Genomic DNA, 13,369 nt, shown 5'->3' with positions numbered 1-13,369 from the left:
TCTTTCCAGGTTTAATTTCAGCTCCTGCTGGATGAACCCCCTTATTAATGCGGAGGGGGGGGGTTGCACACATCATAGTACACACATCTAGGATGTCTCGCATCAATCCTGGAGCTGAAGGCCCTGAACAACAAGCTAACACTTGCTCTCTGTGGATGCCCTTCATAGGAGTTGAGCCTGATGAGAAACTTATAAACAAGGCATCATTTTAGGAGTTAGCAAGATTGGGTGGAAGGAGGGGGGAATCCTTAACCCTAAAACAGTTACTTCTCTCCTTGTCTCCATGCATTTGATCCTGCCAGGAGCTCTGTCTCTCTCTATACTCCACCTCTCTAGACCCTTCCATTCTTTGGCCCTGTCCCCAGAAAGTCCTCCAAGACATCCCAGGACCCAGCCTGCTCAGGCTTTATCTACTCTGAAGAAGGTTTTATGTGTGTTTTTCTTAATTGGAGTACTGGGGGAAGCAGAGTGTGTGAGGTACCTAGGATCAAACTCAAGGCCTCTGGGGCCGGTGCGGTGGCGCTAGAGGGAAGGTGTCTGCATTGCCAGGGCTAGCCTAGGACGGACCACGGTTCGATCCCCTGGCGTCCCATATGGTCCCCCAAGTTGGAGCGACTTCTGAGTGTATAGCCAGGAGTAACCCCTGAGCATTACCATGTATGGCCCCAAAACAAACTCAAGGCCTCATACAGGTGAGGCACATGTTCTATCCAAGTAAGCCATCTGTCAGGTATTCTCTGAAAGTCATAGAATTGGCCCCAATAGTTTCATCTTTTATCCATTTAGTAACTAAATTTTAGTTGGTATGTTCATTCATTCATTCCTTTATTCATTCCATTCCATATTGATTTTCTATCTACTATGCCCCAGGCTCTGGAGATTCAGCAATTAACACAACAAACAAAATTTCCTGCTGTGAAGGAGTTTTACTCTCTGGTGGAATGGCTAAAACAAACAAACAAATGAAAAATCTAACATGTAGTCTTTAGGGTAAAGAACAATGGCAAAACATATATCAGAGTTAGGGAGGTCAGTGTCAGGAATGCTGTCTCATATTGGGATAGACTCCAGAAGTTAAGGGAATAGGGTAGAATGGGTCAGAAATGGATGAGGTAGCTGGCTTTCCATCCTGACCTCCCATTTATCCCAACAGTATTCCCGAGGGTGCTGCTTCGTACCCTGCGCCACCCCATCTTCCTGCTGGTGGTCCTGTCTCAGGTGTGCCTGTCCTCCACGGTGGCGGGCTTGGCCACCTTTCTGCCCAAGTTCCTGGAGCGCCAGTTTTCCGTCACAGCATCCTACGCCAACATGCTCATTGGCTGCCTCACCATCCCCTCAGGCATCTTGGGTGTGGTGGTAGGCGGCGTACTGGTCAAGCGCCTCCACCTGGGACCCAGGCACAGCACCCTGCTTTGCGTGCTGGGGGCGATGTTCTGCCTGATTTTCAGCCTGCCCCTCTTCTTCATGGGCTGTTCCACCCACCGGATTGCAGGAGTCACTGACCAGCTTGGGTAAGTGTGTGCGAGAGTGAGTGCCGAGTGAGCAAACAAGAGGGTAGGGTGGGGGTAGGGGTCAAAGGCCTCTGATAGCCCCTGAGCCCCATCCCCTCACTCCCGACTTGGCAGGGGTATGAGCCCTGAGAATTAATTCTCTTACATACTCCAGGAAAGCATGGTCAGGCACTACTGAGCAAGAAGAGCTTTCAGCAGGAGCAGGGTGGGCACCTCTCCTGTGGACCTGGGGCCCAGAAGAACCCAATGAGAAGGAAATTTGCTCCCTAGCGCAGGAAAGGCCTGCCCTGGAGGAAACAGCTCTGTAGCCCTGGGAGCTGGCAGGAAAGGAGTTTGAGGCTGGAAGGCTTTTGCCAGGAAGACTGCTAAGGGGGGTCTGTGCCCTGGGACTGCTTGATTTGGAGGCTAAAAGATTCTTTCATTGTAGAACCAAGAACTAAAATTCTGTTATTATGTAACCCTAACTTTATTTTCCTTTTCGACTTTTGTGAAGTCATACTTACCTCCACTATCCAGGAGGAAAAAACCTCAGAGGTCCATTCTCCTTCATGGCTCTGCCCCCCCCCCCATTGCATGCATACATACCTGCATGCCCACATGAACATCTGCATGCATCTTCTCACAGTTCATATACATGTGCTTATACATCCACACCCACATGCATGCATACACATGTTTTCATATATGTACAGCTATACACACATGCACACCCAAATACATACATACACACAGCACATCTTCCCACATACGCACCATCTTCCCTTATAGGGATCAAGTCTGGCCCTTGTCCTAGAGAGGATGTTAGGAAAGTACATTTTGGATTCTTCTCCAGAATTATTTCATTTTTCTAGAAACTACTTCAGGCTTGGATTGTCCCAAATACACCAACAAAATTCCCTAACTTTCTTCCCACCATCCCCAGGCATCTCATCCCTATGTCAGGCACTTCTTCTGAGTGACTACTCGTGAGGAGAAGCCCTCAGCTCACCGCCCAAAAATACTCTGGTCACTGCCCTCTTCCCTCCTCCTCCCTTATCCTTTTCTCATATGGAGGCAGCTCTACCCTCAAGGTACTGTAGTACCTTGTACCACAAACCCCATCACAGACACAACCAAGACAGTAAAGGTTGGAGGAAAACACAACCCCTTAAATGTTCATTCAAGGAAGGATTCAGACCCTTGAAATGATTTCTAGGTTAAAGAATAAAAAGCAAATGGGACCAGAGATCCACAGATATGGCTCAGTGGTATGGTAGATCAAATTCCTTGTGAGTGTGATTAACTGGGTTTGATCCTAATGTTGAGTCAGGAGCAACAGGTTTCTGTTTTGGTCCACAGTTCCCAGTTCAATAGTTTCAAGAGTGAACACGTTGAGTCATAAAGATGTTCAAACTCAGAAACAGAAAGAGAAATGTTTATTGAAAAGTAGAAGCGAGACTTCCCAATTGGGACTGGGTTAAGAATGGCCATTTTTGTGAGTGTTACAGGAAAACTTTCTTTACTTTTTGTTCGATTTTTGATTTGGGGGCTAAGTCTGACAATGCTCCAGGGTTCCAATTTGTCAAGGCTCCAGATCCCTGACTCTGTGTTCAGAGATCATTGCTGGCAGGTCTCAGGGAACTATATGGGATACCAGGGTTCAAATTTAAGTTCACTTTATGCAAGGGAAGAGCCCTGCCTCCTATACTATCTTGCTAGCCCTGTGTTCTTATCAATATATCAGATGATTCTCATTTGCTTCCAGGGAGGTCTTATGGCTAAGATAAACATACTGCATTTCCACTCAGGCTGTTAGGGACTATGTGTATATTTGACCATCTATAATATTGCCTATTATCTCTTAGTCTCTATGGCCTAAGGCCTGGGGTATCTAAACTTTCTCAGTTTTATAGAGAGCTCAGGAATTTGCAAGACTATTTAAAATGATGGATGAAGACAGCCAAAATAGAGCCACTCTTGGCAACTAGTTATGAAAAAGAGATGCTTCCTCTTTCATTATTATAAAAAATAAAAATAATTAAAAGCAAATGGAAAAAAATATATATTGGTCTACCCTGCACGTCCAATTTCTTTTTTCTTCTCCCTCTCACCTTGACTTTGACATCTTAGGTCATCAGAAAGCTTATTGATCGTGTTGCAATGTACCCGCTGAGCTCTGAGTCCTAATAGTCTTTAAAGCAGCCTTTTGGGACCAACAGAGCACAGTCAGAACAGGGCAGAATCGAGAGTTATGGGGACAAGGAGCCGAGGGTGAGCCCCTCTCCTGTTTATCCAGCCAGCTTCCAGCAGGGGGCACTCTGAGAAATGCAATCTCCCAGGTCAAGTGTTGGGAGGACAGTGACCTGCTAGGCTCAATTCAGATCAGTCCCTCCTTCAGAAGTGTCAAATGAATAAACACGCACAAACACAAACACACACATACAAACAGACACATCTGCCCCAAAACCTTCTTCCACCTGAGGAAGGAAGAGAGGCTCCCTTCTGATCCCAACTTAAGCCAGTTCATACTTGTCCCAGGGGCCACCTCTATTCTTCTCTGGGCTGACCTACACCTCAACTCCTGACTTGGCCTCTTCCCCTCTTGCTCTGGTTTATGAGACTGGGGTTCTCTGAGCATAAAACCATAGGGCAGTGACCACATAACCTGGAATCAGTGGGCCAGAGTGAGAGTCAGAAGATCATGAGAGTCCCAGACAGCAATGACAAACAGAGAAACTGAGGCCCAGGTTGAGAAGGAAGAGGTGGGAGAACTCCACAGCTAGTTGGTACCCTGACCACACTTAGAACCAAATTTTCTGAGAAAAGGAAGCAATGTAGGAATTGGTGAGATAGTTCAGTGGGTAAGTGCTTGCCTAAAATGCAGTTGCCCCAGATCCAATCCCCAGCACTTCTAGAGTACCCCTAGAACTGATCCCTGAGCACTGCTGGGTGTGATCCCAAATGAACAAACAAACAAGGATGCAATTTGGTTCACCCAGAAATAGAGAACAATTTAATTCTTCTAAAACTGCTCCCTGAGGAAAAGGGCCAAAGGAGTAGAGGGGCCCACACAAGCACTAGCTCAAGCCCCTACCAGGGGTCCTCAAACTTTTTAAACAGGGGGCCAGTTCACTGTCCCTCAGATCATTGGAGGGTCTGACTATAGTAAAAAAAAAAAAAAAAACTTATGAACGAATTCTTATGCACACTGCATATATTTTATTTTGCAATGAAGAAACAAAACAGACACAAATACAATATGTGGCCCGAGGGCCATAGTTTGAGGACCACTGCGAGTGGGGCAATTCCTATGGCTCCCAGTCAGCCTGTCTCCTGTACACTCTTCTGAGTAATGAGTACTCTATGGGGAGCAGAGAACTCTGACATCTGCTATGGGGTAGGAGTGGAGTGTGCCAGACAGGGAAGCTTGGGGTCTGAGGTCACAGAACCAGAATGTCCTAACAAGTCTTTCTCACCTCAGAGCGCAGCCTGGGATGAGCTGCAACGAGGCTTGTGCCTGCCCCTCTGGAGACTTTAACCCCATCTGTGATACCAGCACTCGTGTAGAGTACCTCACACCCTGCCAGGCGGGCTGCAAGGGGCAGGTGGCTGAAAAGGGCCTGGACAGCCCCAGCAAGGACCAGGTGGGTTTGTGGTTAGTGGGCTAGGCCTTTCCTCTCCCATCTCTGTATCTGAATCCTCTCACTCTGGGTTTTCTCTGTCTCTGTCTATCTATCTCTGTCTCTCCTGTCAAGAGAGCATTATAAAGCACTGTTCTATATAATAGAGAATAATTCTCTCATTAAGCCTTTTTCTCTGGCCTGGACTCAGCCTCATGCCAGAGAGCCTCAAGGGAACCTGAGCTGGGGCAGCTGTCCCACTATGCACTTGCAGAGTCTATACATCAGACCAGAGCTTGCTTCTGGACTCTGCTCGCCTTCTGGTTCCCACCCCACCAAGGACTGAATAACAGTTTGCTCTCTGCCAGCCCATGGATGCTTTCAATACCTTTTCCACATTTAGTTAGGGGGGTGGCAGGCATGTGGCCTATGTTTTTCTGGGAATAGTATGTTCTTATTTTATGTCCCAAGCTCTTCAGTACCACCAGCACCCCCTCTTAGAACATACCCCCCCACTATGCTCTCTGACCGAGGCAGAAGAAGTAAAGGTTTGATAGAATCTTGGGTGCCACAGAGATTTTACACTTGATGCTTCCTCCATATATTCTCATTTCTCTTGGCAACCACCTATTCAGTCTCCAGATCCAGACCCACTAACTCTCTTTGGTGGCATTTCATCTCTGTGTCACAGGGCTCCCACAGTGCTGTCTGCTCAGTCTCCTGTACCATATCTCTCCGCAACATCCTCTCTAGAGACTGAGGGAACCTGTCTTGTATGTGTAAAACACTGAGTTAAACTTCTGGCAAAGAGAGAGAAAAAAAGAGAGAGTGTGTGTTTTCCCTTGAGAGCTTAATACCCCAAAGACAGTAGTAAAATGGAATGAACAGTTGGAAAATATGAATTTCTTCCCTAAAGCATTCTTTGCTGTTTTGATTCTTAGCAAAGATGATCAGGAGTCAGGGTCAGAGAGGTGGCGCTAGAGGTAAGGTGTCTGCCTTGCAAGTGCTAGCCAAGGAAGGACCACGGTTTGATCTCCCAGTGGACCATATGGTCCCCCCAAGCCAGGGGCAATTTCTGAGTGCTTAGCCAGGAGAAACCCCTGAGCATCAAACGAGTGTGGCCCAAATAACCAAAAAAATAAAAAAAAAAAAAAGATGATCAGGAGTTTGAAAAGGCAAAAGAATGTGTATGTAGGTGTGTGTTTGGGTAATATGTATATATGCATATGTAACATATGTATGTGTGAGTTTATGCATGTATTAGAGTATGTGTGATAGTGTGTCTGAGTGCCTATGTATATATATTTATTGTGTGTGGTTATGTGAGTGTATGTGATATATATACATGTGTACATGTGAATGTATGTGATTATGTGTGCATGCCATTGTGTGAGTGTGATGTGTGACTATATGAATGTGTGACTATGACTGTGATCATATATGTGTATATTTGTTTAAATATATGTGAGTGCATGTGACTTGTGGATGCATAAGACTGCGTGTGAGTTTATTGTGACTGGTATACGTATATGTGAATGTTTATGGAGAACTGGTACTTTCAGAGCCTCTTTTCCTTCACTTCCTTCACATCCGAGCGCCAGAAGCACAGGCTGCCCCAGCCAGGACCTGCTGCTTTGCACCTTCCCACAGGCCTCTGGGCCCTCAGTAGCTAAAAGTGTTTCTCCCCTTTCTGCACCCTAGATTTTCTACACCAACTGCAGCTGCGTGGCGGGGGGCGGCCGTGTGCTGGCGGGCTCCTGCGAATCTGCCTGCAGTCACCTGGTGCTGCCCTACATGCTCCTGGCCAGTGTGGGGGCAGCACTGGCCAGTCTCACTCACACCCCGTCCTTCATACTCATTTTAAGGTGAATGCCGGAGCTAGCTAGTGCGTCCCAAAGGTCCTTCTCCTCGAACATCAAGGATCCCCCGAGGGAGAAGCCAGAGAAAGGGTATCCTTGGTCTCCTGGGCACCCCACAGGTCCATCTGGCCAGGTCTCTGTGGTGTGGTGACCTCCTGGCAGGAAGCTTTTCCTATGTCAGATTAACCATCAGGTCTAGAGCAGCCCAGGAACTGGGCTATGGTGGGTGCAGGAGCACTGGCCAGCCGCCCTATTGAGATGGTGAGAATCAATCTCTTCTCATCCTGCCTCAGTTAGGGGAGCAAGCAGAGGCCCAGGAAATGTATCCACAAACCAAACTTCATCTAGGGGTGGGCACGTGGTGCATGATTTTGAATGTCCTTTGGCACAAGCACTTAATTCAGTCCAAGCTGAGTGCTGGCCCCTAGTCCAAGAGGTTCTGGCCATAGTCCCCAGGTCCCCTGAGGCTTAAGTCAGCATCTGGGTCTCAGTAGAGTGGGATAGGGAGGATACAGGAAACCAGAGCAGGATAATTCCAAGCTTTCTTTGTGCTGGAATTATTTCCGTCCACTTTTCTATTGATAGTTTGTCTACTTACATATCTCATTACACTGTGATTATCCCGTATCTTTCTATATGCCCCCTTCACTGTGCAGGGCAGTGAAGACCCTCATAAATGTCTAAAGAAACATAGCTGCATCCCAGAGCCCAGCTATAGGAAGCATGGGCAGGGGGTATACTTGGCAAACAGACAACAGAGTTAGGGGAGAATGGATATGGGATGTGCCTGGTCTGGGCTGGGACATCCTGCAGCCATGACAGCTTAGCCAAGTCCCCTGCCCTCCTGGTGCTAGTCTCCCTCTGTGAAGTGGGTGGACTAGGATAGGAGGTAGGACTGGACCATGGGTGACCCAGAAACATCCACCACTGCTGCTACTGAAGAAGAGGCAGTGGCCGGGGTTCAAGCCCCTTGCTCAACCACAGTACTGTGTGGTGGGCCTAGAGGGCAGGTCTAGAAGAGGAACCAGGGGTGTAGAAAGGAGAAAGGAGGAGCTAGCTAACACCTTCCTGGGGCTGAGCACAGGGTCCGATGATCAGTGGCGAGCTGGGACATGGAGACCAGGCTGCAGGGGTTGAAGGAAGTGAGTTTGGGGCCTACCCCCTCAACCTTCAGACTGAGAAAGGAACTGGGCAGTGGGAGAAAATGGGTCTGGAACCCTGAAGACTGATACTCCTATTCTCATGTGATCCGTTTCCTGCTTGTTAGGGGCGTGAAGAAGGAAGACAAGACTCTGGCTGTGGGGATCCAGTTCATGCTCCTGAGAATTCTGGGTAAAGGACCTGCTGAACCCACTGGCCTGGTTTTGGGATGTTCTCGTTCTGGGGGGCACAGGGAAGAGCAGGCAGGATCCAGTACCAGAACCAGTTATAGTTCCCATGCCCAGAGGACAATAGACCATCCTGGGCATCTTGGAGGTGGGCAGAAATGCTGGCTCAAAGCCCCTGGGGGTGATGTGTCAGGACAAAGGGGGTGAATGAACCCAGGCCTAGGTTTCAGCACCTCCTCCTTCAGCCTGGATGCCGAGTCCCGTGATCCACGGCAGCGTCATTGACACCACCTGTGTGCACTGGGCCCAGAACTGTGGCCGCCGCGCTGTCTGCCGCTACTATGACCTCGACTTGCTTCGAAACAGGTGAGGGGTGAGGGAAAGCTGCAGGGGCTTGAGGAAGGTGTTGTGCACTCTCAGGGGGCATCAGAGAGAGCAGCCTGCAGGGCTCCATCCACCTCACAGTGCTGAGCTCTCCGGAACTGCAGGACATGGTTGCCTCTTCTAACAGAGGAGGCAAGTGAGGGTCAGAGAAAGAGCTGGCCATATTGGGCCTTGAATCTCAACCTCTGACCACCATCTGTACAGGCATACATGTCCACACCACTAAGCCTGGAAAGATTGAGGATCAGCCGAACTCTCAGAAAGAGAGAAATTGGGTGTAGTGGCGAGAAAGCTCCCAGCTCTGCATAATGTGAATACCTCTCTTGAAATTCGGTCTCCCTGTCTGATTAGCAGGAGCTCAAAGGACTGTGAAGACGTTAATGCAGAGTCCCACACCCATGATGGTGCCTGGGACAGGGCCTGGGTGCAGGGGCTGGTTAGCCAGGCCAGAGTGGCAGTGGACACTATCACTTTAAGAGTATCTTCCTGGGCCCGGAGAGATAGCAAAGCGGCATTTGCCTTGCAAGCAGCCGATCCAGGACCAAAGGTGGTTGGTTCGAATCCCGGTGTCCCATATGGTCCCCCGTGCCTGCCAGGAGCTATTTCTGAGCAGACAGTCAGGAGTAACCCCTGAGCACTGCCGGGTGTGGCCCAAAAACCAAAAAAAAAAAAAAAGAGTATCTTCCTGTGAGGTTTCTGAGGGACTTCCCAGGGGGAGAAAATCAAACCAGAGCCAGGGGAGAAAGAAGCCCCTTTGTGTGTACTGGGCCATGAAAATGAGAGTCGGGGCTGATTCTCAGGGAAGGAAGATACCAAAGTTTGCTTCTAGCCTGGGCCCTACTGCTGTGTAGGCACTTTCTTGGTCTTCCAGGGCAGTGATCACGAGGCTCCCCCTGAAACCCTAAATATGGCTATAGTGATCACCAGGTGGTCACCTGTTAGTCCACTGTCCTATTGTGCCTCTGATGGTCACTGGGTGCTGCTCAAGCACCCAGCACAGACAGGGGTAGCAGACCTCACTTTAAACATCCCTTTCCCTCTCCCAGGTTCATTGGCCTTCAGTTCTTCTTCAAGACAGGCTGCCTGATCTGCTTCATCCTGATTTGGGCTATCCTCAGGAAGCAGGGTAAGGACAAGGGGTCCATGGCGACCCTTAGCTCAGACCTGCTACCGCAGGAGTCAGCACAGGAGAAGACGGAAGATTCCCGCATGTGAGTGAGCTCAGGGGCCCCATACTGCCAACAACAGCAGCCACATACAGAACATTCCATATTGACACAGGAGCCACCAGTTCTGACTCCTCCACTAACTTGCTGTGTGACTTTGGACAAGTCACTGACCCTCTCCGAAACTTTGCTTGTCTGAACCTAGGAAAGTCAAAACAAATTGCCATGGCAGCTACTTCTAAAGCAAGAGTTTTTATTTTTTCCCCAGCCAGACAGGCTGCTCAAAATCAGATTTTCCTGTGTTGAAGATCTACATATACAAGGACAAAAGAACCAGGCCACTCTGACCCTCTCTGAGCTTCAGCCACCTTCTCTGTCTGGAGGAAATGGACTTGCTGGGTTCAGCCTATCTTCAGTTGTGAGATCTGGGCAACAGAGAGGCTTTAGGTCTCCTCCCCTGCCACATTGCATGGAGATGGGGCCACAGTGACCTTAGCTCAGAAGTGACCATTTGGCGCCCCCTGGAGGTCAAGGCCTGAGCAGTTCTGAGAGGTGGCAGGAGGGGAGCAAGGAACTAGCCACTACTTCAGGAGACATGGAGTCCCCTTAAGTTAGGGGACAAGCTTACTCCTTCAACTCATGAAGTCCAGCCATCTATATCCACATGAAGGAAAAGCCTAGTCTCCAACTGGGGGGGCTTTAGTGAGGAGGGAACATGAGGCCATTGCAGGGGCTTTTTCTGGTGTTAAAGACCAAGTCCCCTCTCCTTGGGGGTGGATTGTGTTTTCCACAATCCCCAGAGAAGAAGAGGGATCCCCACGCTCCAAGTCTGGGTAGGACAAGAGACACCAGTCCAGCAGCAATTCTGTCACAGGAAATAATCCACACACAGTTGGGAAGGAATAGCAGGCCAGAAACTCACACCACAAGCTGTTCACCCACAAGCCAGTCGCTCCACCATGTGGAACCATAAACCAAGATGGCAGCTTCTCCTCCAGGCCTCCAAAGCAGCCTTTGTTTGGGAAAAAATAAAGCCCAACCCCAAGGGGAGAGGGAAAAGCCAGATGGGGAGGCAATGGGGAAACATCTTTTTAACATGTAAACCAAAGGAACTAATTGAGAGACATCTAAACAGAAGGCAATATGAGTACCAATACAAAGGTCTCTACCAACAATGTACACTGGCTGGTCTAATGAATTATTGAGTTCTCACATGCGAGGATAGAGAGATAGTGCAACAAGCATGGTGCTTGCCTACAAAACTGGGTTTGATTCATGGCACTACAAAGGGTCCCTAAGGCCTGCCAGGAGTGGTTGGTCCCTGAGCAGAGCCAGGAGAAAGCCCTGAGCACTACCAGGCATGACCTAAAACTCAAACAAAATTGAAAGATCTCATGTGTGATGGGGCCAACTCATATCACAGTGACATCTGTGCCTCAAACCCCAATTTCACTATTTTCTCCTCCCAAAGATTTGAGACTGTGTCCTCAAGAAGCATGATTCTGTGTTTGGGGCTGGAAAAAACTCGTTTGAGGGATTCCATGTGGCTATCCTGACAGACTGGGGCAGTAGCACTGGCTCTGTGTACTGAGTGGATAGGCAGAAGTTTTGAGCCATTGGATCATTTTCTGCATCAAACCTTGCCTTGTCTTGTGGACAGTTTTAGCTGGTGTGGCCCAAGACTTATTCTGTGGCTCCCACATATTCCACCTGGCTAGGATTAACCAGCCGTGATGCAGAGGGACAGAAGCCTAAGTTGGGCACCAGAAGAGAAGCTGTGAGATTGGGGCATGCATGGGGCCCATATAATTCTTGGGTTTAAAGAAGTTTTCAGGCTTTGATGCTCTCTTACAAGAAAGATGAGGGAAGTCCAGAAGTTGTCATTCTGTTTTTATTCTCCTGGTTGGTTTAAATGTTCAATAATGTATAACAAATATTTGAGCCCATATTTATCAATGACAAGAATTTCAAAGTCTCCTCCAACAAGATGAGGATATTCATATGCTTATAATTCTCCCTTCTGGATTTTACAGAAATACTCTGCAGTTATAAATACAGCTTATTATTAAATTTATTCTTGCAATGATGTTTCTTCAATTGGAAAAATCCTTTCTTATAAACTACATTAGGACTTGTAACAAGCACATTATTTCCAGCTATTTAGATTCAAGTTTTACTAAATTCATTGCTCGCCATTTTTTCCTGGGAATGACATCTTGCCCTGTCTCTATATTCTGGTCAAATTTTTATTTGGCTGGGTCACTTCCTCTTAGTAATGGCTTGGGGGATGGTATAAAGTCACAGGTTTACTAACCCCTCACCTGTTCGGCTTGAAGGATGACACAAAGTCACAAGTTTACTAAATCCTCACCTGTCCAAATTGTCATTCTCATTTTACAGGCAAGGAAATAGTTTTAAAATTGACTTGCCCAGAGCATAGTGAAAATCAATAGTAGATCCTGGATGAGGTCCAGTTTTGTGAGAAATGAAGTTTATGCACTTTGCAGGGTCCTCAAAGAACACAAGGCTGGAAGTTAACTCAGAGGGTTGAAGCCCATGTCTGGCAGACACTAGACCCCAAGTTCAATTCCTTTAATGAGGTGGAACCCCCCCTGCCCTATATACACACTCAAGAATTAGCAGAAATAGCCTAAATGACCCCAAGAACTGCATCATAGGAGCATAAGACCCACAAAGCTCTTTGCTTTCTTTCAAAATGTGTTCTCCCTGATGACTAGAAATCTTCATATTGGTTCTGTACATTTTTAGGCCCTTTTCTCTCCAACTACACATGCACTCTAGTGTAGATGGCATAAAGTATATTCCTAGGGCCTTGGGAATAGCTTCATGGCAGGATGCATGCCATGTGCATGTGGCTGTGAGCGTGGTCTCTGCTGCTGGCCTCGGAATCTCCATGGTTCTGATAGCTCTGTCCCAGCACCTCACGGAGGATCCATCTCCAGCATACTGCCAGGTATATGCAGGCACTGAAGTGGAAGACACATGAGTATCATGGCCAAGAGTGCTAACCCAAGCGATCTCTCCAGCCAGGATGGGCCTGAGCTTCACAAGGTAAGAATTAGCCCCCAGGAAGTGCTGCGCAAGCACAGCAGCCAGAGTGAGGAACCCGTGGTGAGCCTCAGGATCAAGCATAGGCAACATCCAAGCAACATCACAACAGGATGCCAGGGAAGGGGGAGAACATACATTTCCTGAGATGAACTCTGGATCTGACACCTTCACATGAGAAGTTTGTCAGTGTGCAGGCCTAATGAGGGGGACAGTGCATGAGAACAGGGTCTCTCTGCAGAGTGGCTCACCATGACTTATCTAACTAGGAAGAAATTGAGAACTACAGAATATCAAAATAACCCAAATCAAATCTATCTACACACACATACAGAGAGAGAGAGAGAGAGAGAGAGAGAGAGAGAGAGAGAGAGAGAGAGAGAGAGAAAGAGAGAGAGACTTTCTCTTTAGACAGATCTCAGAAATGCCCAGGTTCAATCCAGCCACATATGG

At 48.1% G+C, this 13,369-nt stretch overlaps 1 protein-coding gene and 1 long non-coding RNA gene across 2 annotated transcripts in view; one reads left to right on the top strand and one right to left on the bottom strand.

Annotated features, from left to right (window-relative positions):
- The window catches only part of SLCO2B1 (solute carrier organic anion transporter family member 2B1), a 47,001-nt gene extending 36,821 nt beyond the window's left edge, over positions 1-10,180 (top strand). Inside the window, exons 9-14 of the mRNA XM_049780275.1 lie at positions 1,154-1,511; positions 4,972-5,134; positions 6,812-6,975; positions 8,237-8,301; positions 8,543-8,663; positions 9,728-10,180. Of these exons, the coding sequence (XP_049636232.1) occupies positions 1,154-1,511; positions 4,972-5,134; positions 6,812-6,975; positions 8,237-8,301; positions 8,543-8,663; positions 9,728-9,896 (1,040 nt within the window). The 3' untranslated portion in view covers positions 9,897-10,180. The remainder of the gene's footprint in view (positions 1-1,153; positions 1,512-4,971; positions 5,135-6,811; positions 6,976-8,236; positions 8,302-8,542; positions 8,664-9,727) is intronic.
- Positions 1-13,369, bottom strand: part of LOC126018357 (uncharacterized) — a 112,250-nt gene that overhangs the window by 67,009 nt on the left and 31,872 nt on the right. The window lies entirely within an intron of this gene.

This window comes from Suncus etruscus, chromosome 9 (genome assembly GCF_024139225.1).
Source record: "Suncus etruscus isolate mSunEtr1 chromosome 9, mSunEtr1.pri.cur, whole genome shotgun sequence".
Classification (NCBI taxonomy): Eukaryota; Metazoa; Chordata; class Mammalia; order Eulipotyphla; family Soricidae; genus Suncus; species Suncus etruscus.
The sequence above is the reverse complement of the archived record's forward strand: the minus strand, read 5'-3'. Positions and strand labels throughout refer to the sequence as shown.